Source organism: Somniosus microcephalus, chromosome 14 (genome assembly GCF_052327205.1).
Source record: "Somniosus microcephalus isolate GS21.2 chromosome 14, FLI_Smic_1.0, whole genome shotgun sequence".
In the NCBI taxonomy this organism is placed as follows: domain Eukaryota; kingdom Metazoa; phylum Chordata; class Chondrichthyes; order Squaliformes; family Somniosidae; genus Somniosus; species Somniosus microcephalus.
Window position 1 is genome coordinate 85,593,683 of NC_141000.1, and position 14,318 is coordinate 85,608,000.

The following is a 14,318-nucleotide window of genomic DNA, read 5'->3' on the forward strand; positions in this document are numbered from 1 at the left end:
CCATTATTAAGGACATTTGGATAATCATAATTTAATAAGACAAAGTCAGCATGGTTTTATGAAGGGGAAGTCATGTTTGACAAATTTGCTGGAGTTCTTTGAGGAAGTAACATATAGGGTGGATAAAGGTGAACCAGTGGACGTAGTGTATTTAGACTTCCAAAAGGCATTTGACAAGGTGCCACACAAAAGATTATTGCTTAAGATAAAAAATCACGGGATTGGGGGTAATATTCTGGCATGGATAGAGGATTGGCTATCTAACAGAAGGCAGAGAGTTGGGATAAATGGTTCATTCTCAGACTGGCAATCATTAACCAGTGGTGTTCCGCATGGGTCAGTGCTGGGTCCCCAACTCTTTACAATCTATATTAACGATTTGGAGGAGGGGACCGAGTGTAACATATCAAAGTTTGCAGATGATACTAAGATGGGAGGGAAAGTAGTGAGTGAGGAGGACATAAAAAACCTGCAAGGGGACATAGACAGGCAGTGGGCAGAGATTTGGCAGATGGAATACAATACTGGAAAGTGTGAGGTTATGCACTTTGGCAGGAAAAATCGTAGAGCAAGTTATTATCTTAATGGCAAGAAACTGGAAAGTACTGAAGTACAAAGGGATCTGGGGGTCCTGGTGCACGAAACTCAAAAGGTTAGTATGCAGGTGCAGCAAGTGATTAAGAAGGCCAATGGAATGTTGGCTTTCATTGCTAGGGGGATAGAATATAAAAATAGGGAGGTATTGCTTCAGTTGTACAAGGTATTGGTGAGACCGCACCTGGAATACTGCATACAGTTTTGGTGTCCATACTTAAGAAAAGACATACTTGCTCTCGAGTCAGTACAAAGAAGGTTCACTCGGTTAATCCCGGGGATGAGGGGATGGACATATGAGGAGAGGTTGAGTAGATTGGGACTCTACTCATTGGAGTTCAAAAGAATGAGAGGCGATCTTATTGAAACATATAAGATTGTGAAGGGGTTGGATCGGGTGGATGTTCCAGATGATGGGTGAAACTAGAACTAGGGGGCATAGTCTTAGAATAAGGGGCTGCTCTTTCAAAACTGAGATGAGGATGAACTACTTCACTCAGAGGGTGGTAGGTCCATGGAATATGCTGCCCCAAAAAGCTGTAGAAGCTACATCATTACATAAATTTAAAACAGAAATAGACAGTTTCCTAGAAGAAAAGGGAATTAAGGGTTACGGGGAGCGGGCAGGAATTTGGACATGAGTCTAGGTTCGGATCGGTCATGGCCCTGTGGGTAGCGGAGCGGGCCCAGGGGCTGTGTAGCCTGATCCTGCTCCTATTTTGTGTGTTTAATTCTGTTAGATTCAGGAGATGGTTCTGTGATAGTGGATTGGCGGTTAGGATCAGATCAGCCATGATCTTATTGAATGGCGGAGCAGGCTCGAGGGGCCGATTGGCCTACTCCTGCTCCTATTTCTCATGTTCTCATGTCCACTGAAGCACTTCTCTGCTTCGTGCAACACCCCTTTTATCAAAATACAGTACTTTTAAATAAGTGTCCACTAGAGCGCTCTTTGCTCAGTGCAACACTCCTTTAAATACAGTACTTTAAAACAGCTATACAGTGTTCACCACAGCATTTCTCTGCTTGGTGCAACACCCCTTTTAAATACAGTACTTTAAAAACAGAACTCAGTGTTCACTATAGCATTTTTCTGCTAGTGCAACATCGTCTTACTTAAATACAGTTTCAATACAGAACTCGGTGTTCACTATAGCACTTTCCTGCTAGTGCAACACCGTCTTACTTAAATACAGTTCCAATACAGAACTCAGTGTCCACTATAGCACTTCTCTGCTAGTGCAACACGGTCTTACTTAAAATAGTGGGGGGGGGTGAAACGGACATAACGAGGGAAAATTGACTAAAATCACAGTTCTAACAAAATTCCCACTTAATTCCCACCCCTATACCTATTCTAAGTTGCCTTGTAAAAGGCCAGAAAAATATATGCTCACCAATGAAAACACCTTCTCCGTGCCCTGCGATCTTTGATCTTCACTGCCCCGAAGTAAAAACACCCCAGTATTTTAAAAGTAAACTGCTGGTGTTCCACTTCTTTAGGCAGGCTCCCACGTTGTAGAGAGCACGGAGGCGAGGCCAGAGAGAGAGAGATGGCTTCTGAGAAGCTATCTTTTATACCCCAATTTGGGGCCGAAATGTTCCTGCCCAAATCCGGATGTATCTGGGCTAAACAAAAGGGATCCGAACTGTCCCATTGTCTTGTAATGGGTTTGGATGAATCACCCATTCGTTTAAACTGTTTCCAGTTTAAATGTGTCCTCATTGTCTGTGATGGCTTTGAATAAAGTTGCAGTTTAAATGTGTCCTTTGAATAAAGCTGCCGTGGTTTGAACTATTTTCTTGATTGCTTGAGTAGTGTAAACAAAAGTCATTGTCCTTGTGGTCAGACTGAAACCAGTCTCAAGTGGTTAATCCTTTGTGTAGCAGTTTCTATAAACACATCGATTGTCTCTGCAGGGAGGGGAAACTCCCTGAACTGCCTTTGATTGGCAGTCTGGTCAGCCATCTTTGATCTTCACCTTTTTCACAGACACACACACAAGCTGCCTTTTCAAGTCCTTTGTCTTTTGCCATGCGGTCTGGCGGCCATTTTGATCCTCCTGGATTTTTAAAGGTATATTACCTAGGTATTCTTTAATCAAAATTAATCTTCAGAACTGTAGGAAATTTCAAAATTATTGCGAAATCCTACACGCGCCCAGGCGCTAGTTGATTTGCGCCCCGTGCAAATCAACCAAATTTAGCCCCCCTATTCTTTTAATCTAATACTATCCTTAACTTCTTTAGTTAGCTACGGATGGATCATTTTTCCTGCGTAGTTATCCAGCAATGTATATTCATTGAGAATTTTGGAATATTTCTTTAAATGTTTGCCACTGTTTATCTACTGTCATGCCTTTTTATCTAATGTCCCTATCTACCTTAGCCAGCTTGCTCCTCATACCTATGTAATTGGCTTTATTTGAGTTTAAGACCCTAGTTTTGGATGTCACTCGCCAACCCAACATGAAATTCTATCATCGTATGATCACTCTTCCCAGAGGATCCTTTACTATGAGAGTACTAATTAACCCTGTCTCATTACACATTACAAGATCTAAAATAGCCTGATCCCTGGTTGGTTCCATGACACATTGTTCTAGGAAACTGTCTCGAAAGCATTCCATGAACTCGTCCTCCAGACTACCTTTGCCAATATGATTTGCCCAGTCTATATGAAGATTAAAATCCCCCATGATTATTGTATTACCTTTGATACACGCTCCTATTATTTGTTGATTAATACTCTGTCCAACAGTACAGCTACTATTAGGGGGCCTATAAGCTACTCCCACCTGTGTTTTCTGCCCTTGTTGTTTCTTATCTCCACCCATACTGATTTTACTTCCTGATCTTCTGAGCCAAGATCCTTTCTCACTACTGTCCTTATGTCATCCTTTATTATCAGGGCTACACCCCCTCCTTTTCCATTCTACCTTGTCAAGCATCCTGGAATATTTAGTTCCCAACTTTGGTCACCTTGCAACCATGTCTTTGTAATGGCTATTAGATCAAAGCCATTTATCTGTATTTGTGCCACTAATTCATCTGTCTTGTTACGAATGCTTTGTGCATTCAGATAAAGAGCCACTAATTTTAACTTTTTACCATTATTCCCTGCTTTTACCTTATTCACTGATGGCTGCTAAACTCTCTGTCCCTTCCTGTCATACTCTGCTTATCTTTACTCCGATCGCTACGTTACTCCATTGCCTTGATTTTTCTCTTTTAGATTTCTAAATTTACCCTCACCTGGACCTCCCCCACCCCCCCCCCTCCCTTTTTAGTTTAAAGCCCTAGCTACAGCCCTAGTTATTTGATTCGCAAGGACACTGGTCCCAGCCCAGTTTAAATGGAGCCCGTCCCAACGGAACAGCTCCCTCTTTCCCCAGTACTGGTGCCAGTGCCCCATGAACTGAAAATATAGTTTTGGTTTAATTTGAATTAAAATTAGAAAGAAAATACTGCATTACAAATTATATAGACAGTACAGCCTGGAAGTGACCTCATAAGAACATAAAAACATAAGAAATAGGAGCAAGAGTAGGCCAATCGGCCCCTCGAGCCTGCTCCACCATTCAATAAGATCATGGCTGATCTGATCCTAACCTCAAATCTTCTATCACTCTGCATCCACCCGAACCCATGTGATCTCCCGGGAGAGGCGAAAAACCAGATAAAGACCCAATGGCCAATTTGGGAGAAAAAAATCTGGGAAATTCCTCTCCGACCCATCTAGGCGATCGAAATTCTTCCAGGAGATCACTCTGTCCCTATATTTTCTACAGTACTTACCTTCTGTAAAGGCGATCTCCACCCCAGCCAGGAACAGGAATAAAACCATCTCCTGAAATCTAACAGAATTAGAACACAGTAGGAGCAGAACAAGGCTACACGGCCCCTGGGCCCGCTCCACTACCCACAGGGCCATGACCATTCCGAACCCAGACTCATGTCCAATTTCCTGCCCGCTCCCCGTAACCCTTTATTCCCTTTACTTCTAGGAAACTATCTATTTCTGTTTTAAATTTATTTAATGATGTAGCTTCCACAGCTTTCTGGGGCAGCAAATTCCACAAACCTACCACCCTCTGAGTGAAGAAGTTTCTCCTCATCTCAGTTTTGAATGAGCAGCCCCTTATTTTAAGATTATGCCCCCTAGTTCTAGTTTCACCCATCATTGGGAACATCCTCACCGCATCCACCCGATCAAGCCCCTTCACAATCTTATATGTTTCAATAAGATCGCCACTCATTCTTCTGAACTCCAATGAGTAGAGTCCCAATCTACTCAACCTCTCCTCATATGACCACCCCCTCATCCCCGGGATTAACCGAGTGAACCTTCTTTGTACTGACTCGAGAGCAAGTATGTCTTTTCTTAAGTATGGACACCAAAACTGTATGCAGTATTCCAGGTGCGGCCTCACCAATACCTTGTACAACTGCAGCAATACCTCCCTGTTTTTATATTCCAACCCCCTAGCAATAAAAGCCAACATTCCATTGGCCTTCTTAATCACTTGCTGCACCTGCATACTAACTTTTTGAGTTTCGTGCACCAGGACCCCCAGATCCCTTTGTACTACAGTACTTTCCAGTTTCTTGCCATTAAGATAATAACTTGCTCTATGATTTTTCCTGCCAAAGTGCATAACCTCACACTTTCCAGTATTGTATTCCATCTGCCAAATCTCTGCCCACTTACTTAGCCTGTCTATGTCCCTTTGCAGGTTTTTTATGTCCTCCTCACTCACTACTTTCCCTCCCATCTTTGTATCATCTGCAAACTTTGATATGTTACACTCGGTCCCCTCCTCCAAATCGTTAATATAGATTGTAAAGAGTTGGGGACCCAGCACTGACCCCTGCGGAACACCACTAGTTACTGGTTGCCAATCTGAGAACGAACCATTTATCCCAACTCTCTGCTTTCTGTTAGAGAGCCAATCCTCCACCCACGCCAGAATATTACCCCCAATCCCGTGATTTTTTATCTTGAGCAATAATCTTTTGTGTGGCACCTTGTCAAATGCCTTTTGGAAGTCTAAATACACTACGTCCACTGGTTCCCCTTTATCCACCCTGTATGTTACTTCCTCAAAAAACTCAAGCAAATTTGTTAAACATGACTTCCCCTTCATGAAACCATGCTGAGTTTGCCCTATTAAATTATGTTTATCCAAATGTCCCGTTACTGTCTCCTTAATAATGGACTCTAACATTTTACCAACCACAGATGTTAGGCTAACAGGTCTATAGTTTCCAGCCTTCTGCCTACTCCCCTTTTTAAATAAGGGTGTTACATTAGCAGTTTTCCAATCTGCCGGGACCTTTGCTGAGTCCAGTGAGTTTTGGAAAATTATTACCAATGCATCCACAATCCCTACCGCTACTTCCCTCAAGACCCTGGGATGCAAGCCATCAGGTCCAGGGGATTTATCCGCCTTGAGTCCCATTATTTTACCAAGTACCACTTCCTTAGTGATTTTAATCGTATTTAGTTCCTCCCCCCCTAGAGCCCCCTGTTTGTCCAGTGTTGGGATATTCTTAGTGTCCTCTACTGTAAAGACTGATACAAAATAATTGTTCAGTGTTTTTGCCATCTCCATGTTTCCCACCATTAATTTCCCGGTCTCATCCTCTAAGGGACCAACATTTACTTTAGCCACCCTTTTTCTTTTTATATAACTATAGAAACTTTTACTGTCTGTTTTTATATTTTTTGCTAATTTACTTTCATAATCTATCTTCCCTTTCTTAATCAATCTTTTTGTTATTTTTTGCTGTCTTTTAAAGACTTCCCAATCTTCCATCCTCCCACTAGATTTGGCTACCTTATATGCCCTTGTTTTTAGTCGGATACTATCCTTAATTACTTTACTTAGCCACGGATGGCTATCTTTTCTTTTACACCCTTTTTTCCTCAGTGGAATATATTTTTTTTGGAAGTTGTAAAATAACTCCTTAAATGTACACCACTGGTCATGTACCGTCTTACCCTTTAATCTATTTTCCCAGTCCACTCTAATTAATTCCGCTCTCATACCTTCATAGTCTCCTTTATTCAAGCTCAGCACGCTTGTTTGAGATCCAACCTTCTAATGCAATATGTTCATATCAAGTTCCTTTATCTGCTGTTTTAAAATAGTAAACAGATAAATGTGCTAAGTGTTTGTATGATACTATTACGCAGAGTAATTTCCAAGCTGATTGTAACTCCTCTGCCTTCCCTACTTCACTAGCTTTCATCAACAAACGTTTGCACCTTTCATTTTTTTAACTTTGAATTTTGCCTGGATTGTATGATTGAAATAATATGAAATGTTTCAAAGAAATTTAAGAAACGGTGTTAATTGAGCCCTACATTTCTAATATATTTAAAATGCTGAATAATCACAACACTCCAAAGGTATTGCAACTGTAGGTGGCGCTGTGAGCATAGTGTTATGTGGCATAACGTTGTATGATAGGGCCACCTTAAGGAAAAGCAGATCCATGCAGCAAGATTTTTTTTTTTAAAGTTACAGGTATTTAAGAAATGTAAGGAGCCATTTCAAAAAAACAAAATGCCTACCCTTGGAAACCAATTTAAAGAGAGAGTTTAGCCACCTCCCCATGACAATTAATGGCATTACCATCGCCAAATCCTGGGGGTTACCATTGACCAGAAACTTAACTGGACCAGCCACATAAATACTGTGGCTACAAGAGCAGGTCAGAGGCCGGGTATTCTGCGGCGAGTGACTCATCTCCTGACTCCCCAAAGTTTTTCCAACATTTACAAGGCACAAGTCAGGAATGTGATGGAATACTCTCCACTTGCCTGGATGACTGCAGCTCCAACAACATTCAAGAAGGTCTACACCAATCAGACAAAGCCGCCCGCTTGATTGGCACCCCATCCACCAGCTTAAACATTCACTTCCTCCACCACCGGCATACCGTGGCTGCAATGTGTACCATCTATAAGATGCACTGCAGCAACTTGCCAAGGCTTCTTCGACAGCACCTCTACCACCTAGAAGGACAAGGGCAGCAGGCACATGGGAACACCGCCACCTGCAAGTTCCCCTCCAAGTCACACACCATCCTGACTTGGAAGTATATCGCCGTTCCTTCATCGTCGCTGGGATAAAATCCTGGAACTCCCTACCTAACAGCACTGTAGGAGTACCTTCACCTCATGACTGCAGTGGTTCAAGAAGGCGGCTCACCACCACCTTCTCGAGGGCAATTTGGGGTGGGCAATAAATGCTGGTCTTGCCAGCGATGCCCACATCCCAGGAATTAAATTGTTTTTTTAAAACCTCAAAACCAAATGAGATGTAAGTTACCAGCCTCGGCCAAATGCATTCTTTACAGAGATGGTCACATGAACCCGGCAAAGCAAAATAGAGAACTCAGAAAACGTTTTGGAGAGGTAAGCTGAAGTTGTAGGAAAGGTCAAACGATGCCTTGAGCACAAGAAACTGCAGCATCTGATGGGGAAGCTGAAGCTCCTTGAACATGTACAGAACAGGTGAAGGGAAGAAGTCGATTAATGTTTATAATAAACTGAATGCAGCAGTGGAAAAGATCCTAACATTAACACTGAATCTAAAGCAAAAATCTGCACCCACCCTGTTCCCCTGTCCTATCCCCATCTCTAACCACCCCCCCCACCCCTTACCTTTTCCTTCATCCTCTCCAGCCCATTCCCTCTCAATCTTCCCCTTTTCTCCTCCCCTATTCTCTCCTCTGCTCCTCCTATCTTCCTTCTCTCGCCTCCCCTCTTCCCTTTTGATGCTCTCCCCTACCATCTCCCTCTTCCCATCTCCCTTTCCAACTCCCCTTCCCTCTCTTCCTCCCTCTACTCCCCTCTTGTCGTTTCCCGCCCTCCCCGTTCTTCCCCCCCCTCCTATCTCTTCCCCTCCCCATCTCCCCTACCCTTCTCTTCCCCTCCCCCTCCCCCTCAGACCCCTCCTCCTCTCCCTATCCCTCTCCTTCCACTCCATTTCTCATTCAAGGGGGTTGGAATACAAATGTGAGGAAGTGATGTTTTCAGTTGTACTAAACCTAGGCCAGGCACCATCTGGAGTACGGGATTTCGTTTTGAGCACCAAACCTGAGGAAAGATATACTGGTCTTGGAAGGCGTACAGCTTCACCAGAGCTTAATGGGTTAAATTAGGAGGACAGGTTGTGTAAACCTCATGGCTTATAAATTTGGGAGCACCTATTTTTTGAGCCCTGATATTGGGCCTTGGATCTCATTGTCATATAGCCTGCATGGCGCTGCAACCCGCCAAAGAAAGGAGTGAATAAAAATCGGGCTGCTTCTAGTGTCGCAGCAGCCCTCGGGTAAGTGGATCCGTGGGTCAAGTCAACGCCGTGAGTTTGGTTGTGGATCCATGACTATGCATCATGCAACTAAGTTGCCAGGCAGGGGGAAGATGGAGCTTGCTGTGACACCTTGCCAAGTCCTAGCACGGCTGGCAATACTGTTGAAGAGAATCAAATTTGCAAGAAATTTTAAAGATACTAAAATTACAACCTGGATTTTCCTTGGGTCCCACTCAGAGCATGGTAAGTTTTTATGGAGTATTTTATTGATTACTCCATGATAGAGTGCCTCAGTCGAAGTGACCATTTAATTTATAAATCTCACCCTTTAGGCAATTCTTAGCAACCCTGGATGCCACGAACATGATGTCACAATGATGGAAAATATGTTGTATGATATCATCTTATCATTCACATCCTATTAGAATTTGCCCAATGCCAGTTAAAGTCATAGATATTTATGGCACAGATGGAGGCCATTCAGCCTATCGTGTCTGCGCCGATTGGAAAAAGTGCTATCCAGCCTAATTCCACTTTGCAGCTCTTGGTCCGTAGCCTTGCAGGTTACGGCACTTCAAGTGCATATCCAAGTACTTTTTAAATGTGATGAGGGTTTCTGCCTCTACCACTCTTTCAGGCAGTGCGTTCCAGACCCCCACCGCCCTCTGGCTGAAATAAGTTCTCCTCAACTCCCCTCTACTCCTTCTACCAATTACTTTAAATCTATGCTCCCTGGTTATTGACCTCTCTGCTAAGGGAAATAGATCCTTCTTATCCATCCTATCCAGGCCCCTCATATTTTTATACACCTCAATTAAATCTCCCCTCAGCCTCCTCTGTTCCAAAGAAAACAACCCCAGTCTATCCAATCTTTCCTCATAGCTAAAAGTCTCCAGTCCTGACAGCATCCTCATAAATCTCCTCTGTACCCTCTCTAGTGCAATCACATCTTTCCTATAATGTGGTGACCAGAACTGCACGCAGTATTCTAGCTGTGGCCTAACTAGTGTTTTATAGTTGTGGGAGAAAATCCCAAAAGTCACATCGGGGGTGTGGAGAGCCAGAATTTTCCTCTTCTGCCAGCTCAGAGAAGGGGGAGGAGGAGGGAAGGATAGAAATTAATATTTCTAAAGTTGAACAAATTGTGCATCACTACTGCTGGATGAAAGCTAAATTAATATTGACAGGTCTTTTTTATTGGAATACACATTTTTGTTAGAATTAACAGCTTACTATTTAGAGGCATTAACTAAAAACTTAAACTGCCTTAAATGCATCTCAGAGTATATTTGGTTTCCACTGCTATAATCTTCTTTCTGTAGTCAACATAGTTTCACAGCTCTGTTGAATTCTGTCAAACATTTAATGATATGATGTTTTAACTAATACGACTTGCTTTATATAATTCCACTTAATATCAAATTTTAAACATTAGGATTATACTACAGGATTTCTTAATCCCAATGTGCTTGTGAAGAGGATCAATATGATGGACAATACCTTCGCCAAGACATACAATATCTGTTCTAATTTCTCTATATTTCAGGGAGAAGAGGAAAAGGATCTGGCTATCATTTACCTGCAGAAATTAATAAGAGGAAGGGCTATTCAGAATATGGTAAGTTTTTATGTTAAATTTGAGGAACTACGCCTTATAAACTGTGGTAAGAGAGTGACAGGGCTGTATGTCATTTTATTACTTGTGCAACAGCAAAGTTATTTTGTCAGTTCTCGGCCAGTTGGTAAAGCTCCGCAATAGTAAAACATTGCATGATGGTGGGAGGGGGCATCTAGCTTGCTTCACTTAAATTGCGCTTTCTGACAGCAACAATGTCATTGCTGGCAGTTTTGGTGACCTGCAGTCAGGCTATTCCAACCATTCAACTTGGAGTTAGAATGTTGGCATGGGATAGGTTGGGCAAAATGAAAGCAAGTAATGGTAATCTTGGAGTTGTGGGACAACACTAATGTAATCCATAATCTGTAGATGTTTGAAGGCAAGGAGAAGCGCATTGAGCTGCTCTATGAACTCCGCACCACTCACGCACTCCAGGAGGACAGACAACTAGTGAAGCAAGCAGAAATGCAGGCTATATTGGCCTTGCAGCGAGAACGTGACTCACAGCAGCAAAAGGTAAAGCAATGGAATTTGTAATAATTAATGGAAATCAATTCTATTGGAACATTTTTATGCTTTCTTTGTTACTTATGATTATGTGGCTAGCCTTACACATAGAAATAATAAAGCACATGTAATATGAATGGCCCATTTATTTATACAGTGCATATTTTTATAAATCCTGTTAAATAGGATTGAGAATAATAAGGAGCTCCACATTCTGGTAAGTTTTTTTGAAAAAAACTGACATTCATGGTTGCAGCCTGCAGTGGTCCCTTTAAGGGCCGCTGGTTAGATCGCATGTAGAGTTGGATTTCCTGAATGCAGCCGGCCCGCCGCCGATTGCATTCAGGGCAAACCAATTTGGTAAAGGAGGCATCAAACAAGCGTTGGGTGCCTTATTTGCAAATGCAAAGTGCCCAAGACCTGTTTCAGGCGTGGGCCCTGAACTCCTCTTGTGATGCCTGTACCAGTATGGCGGCTGGTACACTTCTGGCGTGGAATGTGTGGCCTGTACCAATATGGCGGCTGGTACACTTCTGGCGTGGAATGTGTGTGTGCACGCCGCCCGCCATATTGGACGCTTTGGCGCCAGTTTTATACCTGTAAAATGAGCGCTGCGACATCGAATTTCTAGGCCATTCTGTTTCTGGTGATCCTCTTATACATAATCAAATAAAGTTGTAGGTGGGTATGATACCGCAGAACATTCTGCAACTTAAAATTGACATTTAAATCGTGAAAATGGACATAGTGCAGAGTAAATTTAATTCCTGTTAGACTAGATTATTAATCTTTTACAAGTGATTAATTTTGTAACCAACCATTATAAATTTATTACAATTAGTATGAATTCTTCTTTCTTACTACAGCGTTCCACAATGGAAGACTATCTCTCGCATCTTGAAGATCGTGTACTCGCAGACATGTTTGACTTCCTGAATAAGGAGCTGCTGCGACTGCAGGAGGAACAACGCATTCATGCAATTGTTATGTTGGCCGAGCGCCGTCGTCGGATCAGAGAGGCAGAAGAGAGTGGATTACGTCAAGTAGAGGAGAGACGCAGAAGGGAGGAGGATGAAATTTTCAAACAGGTCAGACACATGCAATATAAAATTACATTGTAACAAAATAGGTATTAATTTGCCATTATATATGTTGTCTACACTTAAAGGTTGCATGTCAAACCAGGAATGAACAGAAAAGAAAGCGTGCATTTATGTAGCGCCTTTCATGACCTCGGGACATCCCAAAGTGCTTTACAGCCAATGAAGTACTTTTGAAGTGTAGTCACTGTTGTAATGTAGGAAATGTTGTAGCAAATTTGTGCACAGCAATGTCCCACAAACAGCAATGTGATAATGACCAGATAATTTGCTTAGTGATGGTGGTTGAGGGATAAATATTGGCCAGGACACCGGGGAGAACTCCCCCTCCCTTCTTCGAACGACTGCCAAGGAATCTTTTATGACCACCTGAGAGGGTAAACTGGGCCTCGGTTTAACATCTCATCCCCAAAGACGGCACCTCCGATGTAGTGTATGTACCTTTAAGAGAGAACTACTTTTACAGCTCCTGTATACTGTAGTACCGGCAGTGACCACACCTGTATATAAGCCTTGAGCATGCCTCCGTACTGTCAGTGTTTAGACTACCCTCCTCCAGTAAACACCTGTTGATTGTTAAGTTACAGCCTCCGTGTAGTTATTGGAAAACATCATACTTTAAGAATCACTGATTCAACAGTGGCGACGAGGTCGATTCGAATCTACCTGCAACTCTGCATTTCCCTTCAAGGATTCGCTCCGGGAGGGCGGTGGAAGAAAGTCGAGGCCAGAAGCACGGGCGTCGATCACGAGCAACCGCCCAGTCATCCGGCAGAGAGTGAACATCGCAGGGGAGGCCGTTGAGAGCCGGGCTTGGTTCCCCAGCCACGATGATCCAGCAACAGACTGGCAACAGGTACAGCGCAGACCCTTCCCGGACAGCGGCGGCTGGAGCCGACCGACGGCAGAGAAAAAGCCGAGCAGCGTCGACGGGGTAAGAGAGAAGGTGAAGCGCACAGGGCGCAGCCGGGGGTTGAAAACCGAGTGGCGTCAAGGAAAAACAAAAGAGAGAGAGAGAGAGGGTAAAGCAGCAGCCGGGTTCAGGACCGAGCGACGGCAATGGGAAAGGCGCACAGGAGAACGCGCAGAGCACAGCCAGGGCTCAAGGGCTGAACCGCGTCCGCGGGGAGAAGAAGGGAGAGCGCAGGAGACGCCATTGAGCCGCGGAGAAGAAGGGAGAGTGCGGGAGACGCCATTTTAGAAGCCGCAGCGGAGAAGAAGGGCGAGCGCGGGAAGAAAGGAAAGCGCGGGAGACGCCATTTTGTGCCAGCGGAGAAGAAGGGAGAGCGTGGGAGACGCCATTTTAGACAGTTAAATCACACCCAGGGATGCTGAAGAGTGGCAGTATCACTGCGTTCGACGATGAAGTCGAAGATTGGGCGACATGTGGAACGCATTGAGGTGTACTGCAGGGCGAATGAAGTGCCAGATGCTAGGAAAGCACTGGTTTTGTTAAATTCCATGGGTGCAAAAACTTATGGCTTACTGCGAAACCTAATAACACCAGAGAAGCCCGTGGATAAGAATTTCGAAAGCATAGTAGAAATCCTACAGGACCACTTAAACCCCACACCGCTGCTGATAGCAGAAAGATTTAAGTTCCACAGAAGGAACCAGCATAAAGACGAAAGTAATGCTGAGTACTTAACGGAACTGCGCAAGCTATCGAAACACTGCCAGTTTGGAGTGGGACTAGCAGATACGTTAAGGGACAAGTTTGTGTGTGGGCTTCAAAGTGAAGGAACCCAGAAACGGCTTCTTTAAGAAAAGGAACTTATGCTGGACAAGGCTTCCAGCATGGCAGTATCACACGAAGCAGCCGCACGGGGCGCTGCAGAGATACAACGGAGACCGCAAGAATATGGCACCAATGAAATGTCATATGGAACAGGGAAGTGTTATCGCTGCGGCAGAACAACACACGACCAGAAGGATTGTTGGTTCAAGGACCAAGTGTGCAGACAGTGTGGAAAAGCAGGACACATAGCAAGAGTCTGCAGGTCAGGGAAGAAAACCAACAGCAAGAAATCTCCACAGGAGAAGTACAAAAAGGTACATAAGGTGATGGACAGTAGTTCAGACGAACAGAAAAGTGATACAGACTCCGGAAGCAAGGAGCTGGGTTGTCTGAAACTACATAAGGTAACCAAAATGGAGGATCACCAGACTATC

At 43.7% G+C, this 14,318-nt stretch overlaps 1 protein-coding gene across 1 annotated transcript in view; it reads left to right on the forward strand.

The window, feature by feature from the left end:
• cfap91 (cilia and flagella associated protein 91) overlaps window positions 1-14,318 on the forward strand; it is a 133,483-nt gene that overhangs the window by 77,196 nt on the left and 41,969 nt on the right. Inside the window, exons 12-14 of the mRNA XM_086006853.1 lie at window positions 10,468-10,539; window positions 10,909-11,055; window positions 11,913-12,134. Of these exons, the coding sequence (XP_085862979.1) occupies window positions 10,468-10,539; window positions 10,909-11,055; window positions 11,913-12,134 (441 nt within the window). The remainder of the gene's footprint in view (window positions 1-10,467; window positions 10,540-10,908; window positions 11,056-11,912; window positions 12,135-14,318) is intronic.